This window comes from Colossoma macropomum, unplaced genomic scaffold (assembly GCF_904425465.1).
Source record: "Colossoma macropomum unplaced genomic scaffold, Colossoma_macropomum, whole genome shotgun sequence".
NCBI classification, from domain to species: domain Eukaryota; kingdom Metazoa; phylum Chordata; class Actinopteri; order Characiformes; family Serrasalmidae; genus Colossoma; species Colossoma macropomum.
In genome coordinates this window covers 13,033,392-13,048,860 of record NW_023494786.1, presented here as the reverse complement: position 1 = coordinate 13,048,860, position 15,469 = coordinate 13,033,392, and the positions used below count along the sequence as shown (strand labels likewise).

The 15,469-nt window shown below is 39.0% G+C and overlaps 1 protein-coding gene across 2 annotated transcripts in view; it reads right to left on the bottom strand.

Annotated features, from left to right (window-relative positions):
* Positions 1 to 530: 530 nt before the first annotated feature.
* Positions 531 to 15,469, bottom strand: part of LOC118826954 (alpha-2-macroglobulin-like) — an 82,899-nt gene continuing 67,960 nt past the window's right edge. For both annotated transcript variants that reach the window (XM_036598087.1, XM_036598078.1), the window contains exons 24-35: positions 13,252 to 13,428; positions 13,049 to 13,124; positions 12,754 to 12,910; positions 11,770 to 11,844; positions 9,639 to 9,801; positions 9,341 to 9,531; positions 9,049 to 9,261; positions 7,478 to 7,599; positions 7,074 to 7,155; positions 6,754 to 6,822; positions 843 to 948; positions 531 to 757 (exon numbers count right to left, since the gene is read on the bottom strand). In XM_036598087.1, coding sequence (XP_036453980.1) covers positions 717 to 757; positions 843 to 948; positions 6,754 to 6,822; positions 7,074 to 7,155; positions 7,478 to 7,599; positions 9,049 to 9,261; positions 9,341 to 9,531; positions 9,639 to 9,801; positions 11,770 to 11,844; positions 12,754 to 12,910; positions 13,049 to 13,124; positions 13,252 to 13,428 — 1,472 coding nt within the window. In that variant the 3' untranslated portion in view covers positions 531 to 716. The remainder of the gene's footprint in view (positions 758 to 842; positions 949 to 6,753; positions 6,823 to 7,073; positions 7,156 to 7,477; positions 7,600 to 9,048; positions 9,262 to 9,340; positions 9,532 to 9,638; positions 9,802 to 11,769; positions 11,845 to 12,753; positions 12,911 to 13,048; positions 13,125 to 13,251; positions 13,429 to 15,469) is intronic.

Below are 15,469 nucleotides of genomic sequence, written 5' to 3'. Positions count from 1 at the left end.
CTAGCTGTAGTTGTATGCTTGTGTGACCAAAGTAACCAAAGTTTTGGCTTTAAAACATTCTCTTATATGATGCATTTATATTGCAACAGCTGTTGTCTTTTTGTCTTTTGTACTGTGAAATTTGAAACAGATTGATTATTAATTTGTGTGATCTAATCAGGTTGTCATGTTACAACACAAATATTCCACAGTAAATCTATAAAAGCTAAACTTTAAAATGAACAGACAGTATATATTTTAATCAATTTCATACAAGTTACTGTTAAAGATATCAGCAGCTGCTGTGCAAAATGATCACATTACAGAATAGTAAGCCAGAAATTTGGTTACTCTGTCACATAAGCAGAAAACTCCCCTTCTCTTCTTCAGAGCTCTCTCCTCATATCCTTTCAGATTTGGTCTTGTTTTATGTATTCATTGTTTATATCTGTTTTCATTACTATTGACCTTTTGGAATATCTAGATTTTAGACTATTTGCATTGTTTTCTGTGGTTTTTGGCATAGAGTTTGTATTAAACCGTTTTTTGGATCTTAATTTTGTCCTTTTATTTCACTGGTTACAACAACGAAGCAGCACATGAGTTGCTTGACATCCATATTTATTGAGCAAAAATAGTTATATTCCGTTATCTCTTGAGAACAGAAAGTAAAACCGATATACAGACAGTGTCAGTGTTTTCTGTGTCTCATACTGTGAGGCTGCAGGTCTGAGTGCTCACACACAGGGGGAGGAGTACTCTGTCTCAGACTGGTCACCTGAATAAAAGAGGTATTGAAATTCAGTAAATAAAAGCAATACAATTACCTAAATAGTGAAGTATAAAGCCTAGGAAAGTCTTACTTGTTTGGTAGTAATCATAAACTTTGATCACAGCTGGTTTGAGGTTTTTGACTGAAAGCACCTGTTTAAGATGTAGCTGATAATTTATAGGAATATCCCTTGGTACCTGTTGAAACAAATGAGCCATTGTACTGTTTTAAATGCTCCATGGTACATGTTCAGTTTGCTGTAGAATTCAGACTCTTTTTGTTTCACAAGAACTTTCAATTTACCATTCTCGGCAGTGATCATGTTCATGTGTCATATATACAGACAGATGACACATTAAAGGAAAGACTGAATACATCGCTACTGTCAGAGCAAAACCTTGCATCTCCATTTTTGTTGTTTTTCAGTTTTTGACATAATTTGAAAATACCTACTGTCCTTAATATTATGTGTAAATTTCAAGACGGATGGATCAAGAGAAATTGCCCAGAATTACTTGTAAAAATGTCTGGTTCCAATGACTTACATTAAAGGAAAATATGTTGGTAACACTGTACAATACTGTTTTGTAGTTAATAAGTAACTACTCAGGAACTAAGAAGGAACGAATGAGTAGTGCTGCATTAACACTTAAGTAACTACTCTTAACTACCAAGGACTACAAGTTAACTACTCAGTAGGTAATAGTGAACTAATGATTAGTGTAGTTCACTATTAACTAAAAAATAACTACTGAGTCTCATAGAGAATTACTTAGTAACTATGGTTTCTTTGAATAAATTATCGATCAATTCAACATTAATTGCTCCATAGCTGACTCTGACAAGGTTCCTGCTGAACTACTAACTGATGTAGTGCATTCCAACACTTCTAACAGTAGTAAAATACACTACACATGGTGCAGTCTCTACAATATAATAATATAATATCCTCAGAGAAGGCTGGGGGCATCACACCACACTGCCCTGACTGGTGTCCCTCATGTGTTTGTTTTGATCAAAAACCTTAAAAGGCTAATGCACATCTTCATATTTGACAGTGTGAACCAATTTGTACATCAGCCTGCAAAAAGGACAACCGCTAAAATACTACAGTATTCAGTAGACCAGTCTGCTTACTTCTAATCTTTAGAATACACCATTCTTTATGAACTATTCTAATGAACTAGGAGTTAATAATGAGCAAGAATAGTATAGACTGAAACACATGGTAACTCATCATTAATGAATTAGGAGTTAATGAAGATCTGGAACAGTGTTATAAAGTAAATCATATGGTAACTCGTTACTAATGAACTAGGTGATGATGATTAGGAACAATATTATAAAGTGAAATACATGGTAACTCATCATTAATGAATTAGGAGTGAATCATGTTCTGGAACAGTATTATAAAGTGAAACCCATAGTAACTCATTACTAATGGACTAGCAGTTAATAATAATGAGGACCAGTAATATAAAGTGAAATACATTATAAATAAAAACACTTAAAGAAATGATGTGCTGCAGTACAAAAAAATTTGAAAAAAGTAAGAGTAAACAAGTTGTTTGAGTATTTCTTTTTATTTGTGAACAGTCTAAATATGAAAACATTCCTGAGTTAGCTATCATTGAAAATAATACAAGCAAACAAATTTAAATCAGATTCTGTCATTCCTACTGAAGGAGAAAGTCTGAGAGCTGAGACTGATCACAGCATGTTCTGATAGTACAGTAATTACACATCTTTCTGTTTCATATCTGAGGCACAACCTTTTACTGCCTATTAGCTTAGCTCATGTTAGCTAAATTAACTAGCTAGCTAGCACGTACTCATAACAGAACATAAGCAGCAGCTTTAGGTTTAATAAAGCACTGACAGGTGCTTATAATTATGAACCAACATGGTAAAATTGACCTCGTATATGAAGACCGAATTCTGAAGTCTGAATCAAAAGTCTCACATTAGTGGCCCGGGGGTCTGTCATGAGTCTGATTCACTTATCATACATCAGGAGATACCGCAAGTCACAATTAAAATATGAACAGAATTATCAAACTAATCCACTGAGAATGCTCACAGATGCTCAACAGAAACACCAAAGCTATCATAGTAAGAGTCCTGGGCAAATCTACTGTTTAATGTAAGTTTATTTAATTCAATAGAACTCTAAAATGTTTATTATTTTAGATGTCAGATTCTCTTTATATTTATATTTCTACTAAAAAATGGAGTGGTGAGACCAAGACAAGATTGAGACTGAAAAGATTTTTCAGAATTTAAAAAATAAAAAGATTATCAAACTAATCCACTGAGAAACCTCACAGATGCTCAACAGAATTGACATTTCTGTTAAAAGCGAACTAGCACAACAGAGTCAGCACAAATGTAGAGATACAGTTGGCTGACTCACTAACTAATCTGAGCTAAGTAGGTATGGTCCTCTGGAACAATGTCTTTTACCATGTTGGTTCATAATTATAAGCACATGTTAGTGCTTTATTAAACCTAAAGCTGCAGCTTATGTTCTGTTATGAGTGCATACTAGCTAGCTAGTTAATTTAGCTAACATGAGCTAAGCTAATAGGCAGTAAAAGTTTATGCCTCAGATATGAAACAGAAAGATGTGTAATTACTGTACTATTAGAACATACTGTAATTATTCTCAGCTCTCAGACTTTCTCCTTCAGTAGTAATGACAAATTTTGATTTAATTTTGTTTGCTTGTATTATTTTCAATCATATAGCTAGCTAACTCAGGAATGTTTTCACATTTGGACTGTTCACAAATAAAAAAGGACTCTATAAACAACTTGTTTACTCTTACTTTTTTCAAATTTTTTTTATTAATATTTTTTGTACTACAGTACATCGTTTCTGTAGGGGTTTTTATTTCTAATGTATTGCATTTTATAATACTGTACCTGATCATCATTTACTCCTAGTTCATTAATGATGAGTTACCATGAGTTTCACTTTATAATACTGTCCTGATCATCATTAACTCCTAGTTCGTTAATGATGAGTTACCATGTTTTTCACTGTATAACACTGTTCCTGATCTTCATTAACTCCTAGTTCATTAATAACGAGTTACCATTGTTTCATTTTATATTGTTCCTGATCATTGTTAACTCCTGAATAGCAACACCTCCTTCATTATCTAACAGACAGTAATTATATAATCACTTGGTATATTTAGAACCAAGTGAATTTGAAGGCAGGACACATACACAATCAGATATTTCTGTGAGCCCTCTCTTCAACTGACCCTGCCCTCAAGAGGCCTTTAAAGGAGAGCTACTGGTCAGAAGAAACACTGGCACACATGCTCCTGCAGATAAGAATGGTGTTTTCTTTTCCAAAGATGAGTAGTAAGCAGACTGGTTCACTCAATACTGTAGTATTTTAGCAGTTGTCCCATTTGTAGGTTGATGTGCAAATTGGTTCACACTTCCAAATATGAAGATGTGCATTAGCCTTTTAAGGTTTTTTTTTATCAAAACCCATGCTCTGTGGCATGTATTAAGATACTGAGCAGGCCCAGTTGACATCAATTTTGGATAAAGATGGCAAAAAGAAAAGATGTGACTTTGAAACTTACTGCTCAACTGGCTAGTGTTTCAATAGGAACAGTGACATTTACATCTAAGGGAAATATATCAGTAAATGAGGTTGGAAATTGTGGTTCTGTGGTGAAAAAAACCACATGCTCTGCTCTACATAAGTGTGGAAAAAATGATCTGGTGAGATTAATCACCCATCATCATGTTCATCACAAGCAGGAGAGTGCATACTCCAAGAAGGTGGTACAGCCCCGAATGCCTGACCTCTACAGTGAGGGGGGCTGGTGGCTCTGTTATGCTCTGGAGGGAGATTATGCTGCCATCGTTTGTGTCCTCTGCATTTTTTTAATTTCAAACAAGCACATCTGAGGTATATATTTGTCCTAAAATATCACCTGTAACCAAAGGAGTGTATTTTTGGCCTCTAGCAAATATTTTTATGAACAGTCAATTATTACTTTGTTTGTTTATGATTTTTTCAAATCTGTACCTCAAGCTGACATGCATGTAAATTGCAGGGTTCTTGCTGGGTTTGGAAAGTCTGGAAAAAGATGAAAATTTATGGACCAGAACATCTATAGATATTCTATCGCCAAAATAATGATTGCAAAGTTGAAGCCATTTACGGTTGCTAAGATGTTGCCAGGCGGTTACTATGGTATTTTATATGATTGCTATGGTGTTGATATGTATAGTTGCAGTAGAATTCCAGGTGGTTGCTGAGGTGTTGCTATGTGGTTGCTAGGCATTTGGTATGGTATCCCATGCAGTTGCTAAATTGTTGCTAGGCAGTTGACATGGTGTATGAGGTGTTTAAGTCGTTTGTAGGGAGTTGCCGAGTGGTAGCTGTGTGGTGTTGGAAATGAATGGGAGTGTACAAGAGGAGGAAGGGATGAAAAAACGACACACAGAGGACTGCGGGTCAGTATGGCTGTGCATTAGAGTTTGGCGAGCTGCCGTGAGTGAGTACATGCAGTTCCGTGGCTGTCGTGTAAAGGAAATAAAAGGGCTGGGGTGTGGGTGAAAAGTCGATGGGACTCTAAGGGAGCAAGACAGAATGGGAAAAAAAACGGACAAACAGATAAGTGCAGGTGAGAACAACATTGAATTCATGCTTAGGGGTCTGCACTGACATAGCATATGCGGAACAGATTATTTTGGTCGAGCAGAAATAGTGTACACAAGCACCCCATTCCCAATCAGACCAAACATTCTGGAGTTGAATCAGTGTCAATATCTCGAAAACTGCAGGATGAATTAGTGGACAAAAATCCGGCAGAAGAAGAAAAAGACGAAGTAGAAGAAAAAGAAGAAGAAAAAGAAGAAAAAGAATCAAATAACAATAGTGTTGCTTTGCAATGTGCACTAATTAATAATGTTAGCAGATGTGCTCTGCCAGAACTCATTCTTGACTACACAAACCACTACTGACCACAACCACAGGAGACACATTCTACTTAAGTATATAATACATATTGTATTATATAAATGTCATATTAAAACTTATTTGGAAAAGGTTCTGCAGAAATAATATAGAAGAACATTAATCTGTTAACATTAACAATTTAGAAAATCACAAACTAGTAATTTAACCAGAGGCCATAAAAATATAAATAACAATGCATACCTTTGGTTAGAGATGAGATTAGTTAATCAGTTAATAAATAGAGGGTACAAAGACAGGCAGAATATTCTCTGTCAACCACAGGAGGATCATCAGAGTTTGTACAGTTAATTACACTGTCTGTCTACTGAAAATGGGAAAACTTAAATAAATTAGGTAGCTCTACAAAAACAGAAACAGAACTGGTTATATTCCATGACATGTCTGGTTACCAGCAGTGAACTGTAAAAAAGCAGTTGGTTATTTTATTCAGAGTCAGGCTGGTATTAGCAAGATCTATTAATTATATTTTAGAAGAATAGAATTTCCAGTGACTGGCACACTGAAGTTGTTCTGGTGACATGTAGTGGCTGTGGTTTTTGTATCAGTACTGTGCAAAATATTTTGCCAGTTAAAATTCTATAGAATAAATGCAATAAATACAAATAACCACTATATTGATGGTCATCTTGGTTAGAACAATTCTGATATAACAACACAGGGTTTGTTCCTGACTTCATTGTGCACTCTAGCTATTTCATGCACTGTTCAAAAGGTTTATTAGATTAACCTAAAATAAAAAGTACATCATGTGGTGGAAAGCAATATAATTGTTTTTATTTAAATCAATATTTTAAATTTGTTCATCTACATTTTAGTTTAGATAAACAAAATCAACATTTTAAATCAATTCAAGTTTCACTTTTTACAGTACAGCAGCACATGTTTATGTCAAATGAAGGACTGATTACGTATATGACTGAATATTTCTGTGACATCTTCACAGTACTGTACGTGTAACATAAAGATAGTAAGCTGTGATTTTCTCTCACCTCTTCCATATACATGAGTACATGGTCATCTTTGGAATCGACTCGCTCCACAAGTGGGCTGTTTTTTAGCTGAGGAAACAAAATAATTACTTCTCTGCAATTTAATAAATACTTACAAAGAACTGGTTGGTCTGAACTGCAGGGTGAGGACAAATGAAATAGTCCTGAGTTTGGAACCTTTTTTTATTTTTTTACCAAAGCTGCAAGTTCATTTTTTATAAAATGAAAGAGCAAAAACATTTATTATTGTCACTGAGGTTAACATGAGGGTGAGGTCTGTGTGTGCATATGTGTTTGTTACAATAAACACTACTACTTACATCATTTGGATCTGCTGTGAATCCTGACAAGATCTTTATATCCACTATCACCATGTTAGTACTGTTTAGAGCCCCATTATATCTGAAGAACAAATTAAAGAAGACTGGTCATTAATCACAGAATTTACACTGACATCAAATGTACAGTGTTTTTTCCATATTGAAGGTAGCTTTAATGCGGAAGTTTCAGACATGTTGTAAAGTTTAATTCAGCTGTAAATGTTCAGTAACCTGTGGTACTATGATTTCAAAATCATGTTTGTGTGTTTGAAAATAATTAAAAGCAGTAATTTCCTTTGAAAAAAAATCAGAACAACTGCAAACAAATGTCTCCTTATTATCTAAAGTCATCAGTCTATAGTTCCCTCATATCAGATGACATTTTTATCAAAATACATGCGTACGTGACTGTGAAGTTGATGGCCAGAGTTTGTCCAAATGATTTTGTACAATCTCCTTCAGTTTTAGCCTTGATGTGTAATGTACTGGTTTCAGCAGGTGGGGGGATATTGTAGAAAAGCACCATCTGCAGGTGGGGATAAAAGAGATCAAACCAGTGAAACAGCAAGTAAACAGACAAAGTGTCTCCTAAACCTGCTATGTGTATAACAAGCATCTACATGGAGGCCTGCATAAAGGTTAGCATTTCTGAAGACCAGCATTAAAGTACTGGCTATTTTCAAACAAATTTTCTGCAACTAATCCTAGGACTTGCAGAGATGCATTAGCTTGCATATAATTTAAACAGGACTACATTTTAATGAGAGGTTATACTTTCTAAGCTACATTTTCACTTGCTAGCCCCACAATCACTAGTTTCAGTTGCTATTGTTGTCTAGGAAACCAAACACTCCTGCTCACAGACTGAATACTAGCTTGTACTGCTATCGCTGCTTTCTCTAGAATAATACTCTTGCTAACAAACTGACTGCTAGCTTATCCGTCCACTGCTAGCACCATTAAAACCCTACACTAACGATTTTGACAGAACTCAATCCGCAAAAAACCCAGTATCACACAAAGGTCCGCTAAAAACTATGAAATGATGAGACACTGGGTAAAAGATTTATCAGCATGTCTACCTATCACAAAAAGTCTAACCATCAACAACTACCATACTGACCAGAGGGTCTTCTAAGATGTTACCTCAGCACTGCTGTCAGAGGATACCTGCATGGACACTCTGGGGGTCGCCCAAGTAATATTAAGGAGACTGGAACACTAGCACATGCCAGCATCCTGCTGATAGTATGTTTTCAAACAGTCCCTGCACTTCTAGCCTATTGTAACACGACAGAACTGACCGAATGCTCATGGATAGAATTGAAAAAGAGGCTAAAGCGTTGTCCAAACTTGTTGTCAGGAAACAGGCATGGGTCAGATCCAAAACAAAACAAAAATACAAAAAGACAAACATAACAAAGCCAGCAAGCAAGGTCAAAAAGTGCAGAGTCAAAATCCAGAAAATACAGTCCAATACAAAAAAGGCAATACACGAAAAACACTCAGTAGCTCAGAAGAAGAAGCAATACCTCGATGTGTGACACCTATTTTAAAAATGCAGTTCTAAACAAAAGGGAACTGCTACACCTGGCTCTCCAGAGTCAGTGTAGCATCCTTTGGCAAAGCTACCTGGTCCTACCTCAGCTAAAGGACACTAGTTATGAATATAACTGTGGTACTATGAATTCCAGAAGACTGTCAGAGTTTTCACTGCTTTGGAATCTGCAAGAACATTTTGGACAATGTTATTGATGTGACTTGAGTATTTGTGTTACTGGCTTTCATGTCTTGCCACTGTGTGACTATGTTTGTATAAAATATCCACTGAGATTCGCAGTTTCTTTTGCAGGCATCCCTAACCACAGTAGCATTCTTAACATATATACTACTCATAAAATGTTTAGAGAAGTGCTTTGAAAAACTTTATGCAAACTGCATGAATGCAATGCCAGGAAGAGCTAGACACACTGACCTGTACAGTAACACAGGTAGAGCCCTTCACCAAAATGCTGTATTTGCCAGGAACATGTAGTGGTCTCTCTTGGTACAATAGCTTGTTGTTCTGGTTCACATCAAAGTGGTGACTCTCTTTGTCTTCTGACTGCACAGTTACTGTGCTGGAGCCATCAGAGCTGAACACTTTGGTGGAGTATAGAGCCAGAGCCTGGAGGGCCACCACTGTGTCCTGATCCAAACATAAAATCATTAGGAATGACATTATTAATTTCTGTTTGTTTATGAGATTAAGAATATAGTCTGAGTACCTGGGTGGAAGAGAAGCCTCCATAGGGATTTTGCTGCCTCACCAGCCAGCTAACAATCCTGTTAGCATAGCCTAAATCAGCAGCAGTGACTTCAGCTGTAGTGAGAACAGCTAGCAGAACATAGGAGCTGATCTCCACTGACAATGAGTCAAAGTCATCTGATGCAGACTGAGACCAGTGAAGGTGACCATCTGTAGAAAAGAAGAAACTTTACCTAATGTTGAAATACTAAGAGATGAACCTACAGACAATAATACAGCACAACATGGCTTAACATTTGCGCTTAAAAGTTTCATACCTGCTGAAATGGCAACATTATCCAACTTCTTCAGCAGCTGCGTACAAATATCGTTCTCACTAGCGAGACTGAAAGTGTAGGCCAGCAGTGCAGCGGCGTAGGTGTTTGTTAGGTTGCCAATAGAAGACTTTAAACATGATAATCCTTTACTCACAACAGGATCCTACAACAAAAAAATCCCAAAAAGTGTAGAAGAAAATGTAATTGTTTGGATGTTGTCCCCCAAACTCTGTTCACAATCAGCATCGGCTGTTCAGACTCATGTGAAGTCACTGCTTATTATTCAGTCAGACTAGCTTATATTACCAATAATGAATGTAATAAAAGTTAAATGACTTGCTAACGGAGAAAAACAGGTATCTGTAAACCAAACCAAACCAAAGTAGACATTTTTTGAAATATATTTGTGGCTTTGGAGATGAGTAGAAAAAACAGTCCTGCCCTTTGTCATGATATGGACTGTCTTTTACAAGTCACAGAGGCTCTACGTGCTGCACTGCTGGCTCCAAGGCTGGTGTAAGAATAACAATGTCGGCTACGTGGGCAACTAGAGTGCTTTCTGGGAGTGACTGGCATTCTACCACCAGGATGGACTGCACCCGAGCCGCCATGGGTCTTTCTTTTTGTCAGAGAATATAGACAAACAATGAGAGGAGAATGGAAGCTGGCAGAGCAGGATAGGCCTGCAGAGGGACTTTTCTGAGTAAATGCAAACCATGCCACATTGTTGTACCAGGTAAAGCTCCAGCACTGTTTTTGGCCACAGGGAAATTGGAATAATGGCGTCTTCAGCTATGAGCTATGAGGAACTACAGCAGGTGGGGAGACTAAGGAGGTGACACCTTTAGCTGCTAAAACTAGAACAGCAGCTCCTGCATCTTCTCTATGAATGCAGCATCCAAAACTTCAGCATCTGCAGCATTCTCTCGATTGTAAGAAGAAATGGCATCCATGGTAGCTGAGCGCACTGAGGCAAGTTGGACCATGAGCAGAGCAGAGTCCTCAGCGCTGAGGATAACTGCATCGTCAGCTACCAAGGATGAGTGAGAGCTGGTTAGGGCACTGGGTGACAAAGCATTCTACAGAAGCTGGTGTGGAGACAGGATGCATGTGCAAATTCATTTTATTTAAATCCAGCTTTGTGACAGGAGTCAATGAGCAAATGGGTCCAATAAGACAGATCTATTAGGACAGAAACTGGGACCAAGTTGTGCTGTGTGCCTGTGCCGCGATAGCTATAAGGAAGGCAGAGACAAGGACAAGGAGAACTGCAAAGGAGTGGTGAATGGCATGCCCAGAGCCCTGCCTCCTCTTCTGCAGCAGTTTGATCCAGGTGGCTGAGCTGGGGAGGTGGAGCAATGAGCTCTGTCCCTCTCAGCCTTAATGAGAGCCGGCTGATGGTGATCTACCATTGATTGTGTGAGCGCCTTTGAAAAGAGCAGTGTTTGTTTGTGTTTTGTGAGTGAAGAGTATGGCTGCTGAAGATGTTTCTCCTGCCTCCAGCAGTCTTCCTTAGACCAGGGTAACATAGTGTGCTACAGTGGTGCCAAAACCCAGGAATTGGGCGCAGACACACCAAGGGAGTCTCCATGGCAGAAGAAGAGGCCATCAGACCCTCATCCACCTGCACCTGGCCGGCTGGCAGGAACTGCAGGCTGCTTTTCGTGATGCTGAAAAGTGATGGAAACAACTTAAGGAGCAGCAGGTGGTGATCTGTCAGATGGTCAGGCAGAGCTGGCAGAGCCCTCCAGTCCCTGCTCCGAGGAGGACACACTAGCCTCTGTGCGCTGAGAATGCTCGGTAGCCTCCGATTCTCCTGCCTTGCTGGTGTATAAGCCCCTACCCAGATGGCAGCTTTGTTCTCCTGCCCTCCCACCAGCTCTTGCTGCTGCTGTTCTTTTCAAAGGTGCTCACACTGCCAACACCAAATTTGTGCCGTGGGCCCAGGGGATGGTTCTGTTTTATTGGATCCGCTTGCTCAAGATCAAGAGATAGTAAAGAACACAACACTGAACATGCTAATAGTTCCAGTAGTTAGGACTGGATGATTTTTGCTAAGACTACCTCAATATATTAAGGTACATGTTGATATAAGGTTTTAAAGTTTGCACAGGTTGGTTAGTGTCCTTACCTTGGACGTATGGCCCAGTTCAAGCAATGATGCAGTGATGTAAGCTGTTATGGTCACATCATCATTTACACCACCCTACAATACATTGGACTGTTACTCAAAATAATAACAAATTTTCTCAGAAATGTATTGTGTAGACTTCAGATACACTGTACAACCTAAAGTATGTGAACACCTCACCATTACACCTGTGTGACCTTTCCGACACCCCTTACCAAAACCATGGGCGATTAATGTAACATCTTCCGATCTTCTAGGAAGGCTTTCCACAAGATTTTGGAGTGTGTCTGTGGGAATTTATGCCCATTCAGTAAAAAGAGTATTAGTGAGATCAGGCACTGATGTTGGGTGAGAACACAATCAGTGTTCTGGTCAGTCCCAAATTTTCTGACTGCCAGATACTGAAGTGTGATACATCATTCCAGACAACGTTTCCAGTGCTCCAGAGTCCAGTAGCATCACGTTTTACACCACTCCAGTCGATGCTTGGCACTTTGGATTGTTATCTTAGGTTTCTGTGCAGCTACTCAGCCGAAACCAATTTCGTGAAGCTCCTGACATGAAGTTCTTGTTACTTTCAGAAGCAGTTTGGAACTAGTAGTGAGTGAAACAACAGAGGTGGTTTTTACATGCTATATGCTTCAGCACACTTCACCCCTCTCTGTGAGCTTGCATGGTCTACTGCATTGTGGCTGAGCTGTTGTTACTCCTGGATGCTTCTATTTCACAGTAATAGCACTTACAGCACTTGTAGATCTAGCAGAGCAGAAACTTCATAAACTGACACATGGCAGAGGTGGTATCCTGTGACAGAGCAATGCTCAGTTATTCCTCACTTCAGTACAACACATTCTGCTGTTCGTCTATGCTGATTACATGGCTATGTGCTTGATTTAACAAAGGGTATGGCTAAACCACCGTAACTCAATAATTAGGAGAGGTGTCCACATACTTTTGTAGTTTATGTACCATCTAATAACACACCTTCATTCTATTGTTGAACAGTCGTCCTTGTCTTATAAAACAGCCATCTGGTGTCTGATTACTTATCAGCCATTGCTTTGCACTGTCAATGTTTCGTGGATCAATAAAGATGTAACGCTGTGCTTTGCCAAAAGTCCTCAGTACAAAAGCAGTTAACCTGGTGGTGGAGAAATATAGCAACTGAAAATTGTTAAGTGAAAGTTTTGCTATCTAGTCAGAATGTCCAGGATGTCCAGTAGCATTGTACTTAGTGGCTATTTGTGAAATCATTTTTTACCATGTAATCAGTTATTACCATGTATTCCCCTCTCCGCTGCCAAATGTGCTGTATGCACCATTATAATGCTTGTAGTTCAGTTGCCTCTGATATCCTGTGTAAAGGCAAATTATTCTTAATCAATTAATCAATAAATTCATTTTATCCAGCCCAGCAAGAGTCTACTCAGTAGGCCTGGTGTGGCTATTAAAAAAAAGCTTCATAATGACAAATTCTCTCACCACTCTTAAGGAAACCAATAGCTCTCTCACGAATGGCTGCAGTGAGCTGTCCAGTGTTCTCGAGGTACTGAAGAATGTAGATGTTGGGGGAAAGAATAGCAATGTTTTGTTCCCCACAGCCATATGGCATCTTCAGCAGTCCATCAATATTCTTTAAGGCACGGCCCAGTATGTCTCCTACAAAAGAATCCATTAATATTTATTCAAACAAATGTTGTCTATGCAGCTGGTAAAATAAATCTGCACTCTCGTAATAACCAGACCAGACCAAATAATTAAACATTAATACTCATTACAGTCATGGAAAAAACTACATCCTTCTTCAGTTATATGTTTTTTGATTTTTCAGGGTCTAAATAACAAAAGTGGGGTGCTCATCAACTTCTACAAACAAAAAAATAACCTCAAGTGACAACAAAAAAACACGACAGATTTCAATATGTAGTCATTTTTTTCCAAAATCAATTTTCAAAAACCAGGTGGGAAAAAATAAGTACACCCTATAATTACACTCCATAGAATGGAGGTTTGTACAAGACCTGCAGGCAGTAAATTTGGCCATGGTGCAAAGGGCCTCAAATATACCAAATCTATACACAATTCTGAGTCAAGTTCCTGTGGATAGCCAATGGTTTTTGGTAGTCGATCTGGCCAACATATTTTTCAGTGTTCCCCTCCACAGAGATAGCCAATTCTGGATTGCCTTCATGTCCAACGGAAAACCATATACATTTACTCTGCTGTGCCAAGAATATTGCGAAAGCCCCACGATTTATAATCAAGCACTCAAACACAGCCTGGACTCACTATCCTTAATGCCAAGAACCGCCCTTTACAGTACGTAGATGATTTGATGATCTGTGCGCCAACTAGAGAACAGTGCAAGCAAGACACTGTGGCATTGTTGCAACACCTCGCTAAAGAGGGCCACAAAGCTATCCTTTCTAAACTGCAGCTCACTCAAAGATCAGTCAGGTTCCTAGGATATGACATCTCAGCAGAAGGGAAGAAACTGTCTATGGACAGAGTTTCTGCCATTCAAAAATTCCAAAACCTTGTACCAAGAAACAGGTACTCTCATTTTTGGCATGTGCTATTGTATGACATTCATTCCAACCTACTCCTTCCTAGAGGCACCAATTAGAGAGATTGCGCATGCCCCAAACAGCTTCCTCAAAGGTCCAATGGACCGCAGAAGCTGATAAAGCATTTGAGAACATGAAAAAGGCCTTACAAACCACCCCCACTTTGGGTCTACCCAACCTATCTAAGCCGTTTGTACAAACTGTGGATGAGAAAAATGGATGTATGCTCTCTGTGCTGTTGCAGACACATGGGGACAGACTGAGACTAGTGGGGTATTTCTCTAGCAAATTAGACCCAGTAGCAGCAGGCCTGCCTCTGTAAGTAAGTAAGTAGTAAGTAAAGTTTATTTATATAGCGCTTTTTACAACAGGTGTTGTCACAAAGCAGCTTTACAAGGAAATGAGCATTACAAAAAGAAAAGAAATCCGGGTCCAAGCCCCCATGAGCAAGCCAGTGGCGACAGTGGCAAGGAAAAACTCCCCAAGAGAAACAAGAAGAAACCTTGAGAGGAACCAAGACTCAGAAGGGGAACCCATCCTCCTCTGATCGACACCGGATAGTAAACATTTTTAGTATAAAGTATTATAGTACAAAAACAGGGTAAGAGGTGGAGCAAACAATTAATTTGAATAGTTTAGTTCATGCAGCAGCAGCAGCAGCAGCAGCATCAGTGGGGTCAGGTTGTGGGGGTGAGGTTTGCATGGCGAGCAGTGGCACCCGATCAAGGCAGAAGAGGCAGCAGCATCAGACGCACAGGATGTGCAGCTGTTCAACTCGGCAAAGGAAAGAAATGAAAAACACACAGAGTCAGTTCTGCAATGGGTGATTGATTAATTTGAATTAGTTTAAATGATTGGTTCAAGTGAATAATTTTGATTAGTTCATGTAGCAACAGCAGTAGTATCAGTGGGGTCAGGTTGTGAGGGTGAGGTTTGCACGGCGTTGTACAGCAGGAGGCTCAAGGTTGGTAAGCCCGTCCAGAGGGCTGGCGAGCAGTGGCACCCGATCAAGGCAGAAAAGGCAGCAGCATCAGAACGCACAGGATGGGCAGCTTGTTCAACTCGGAGAAGAGAAGAAAGGAAAACACACGAGAGGAAAACACACAGAGAGTCAGTTCTGAAATGGGTGACCG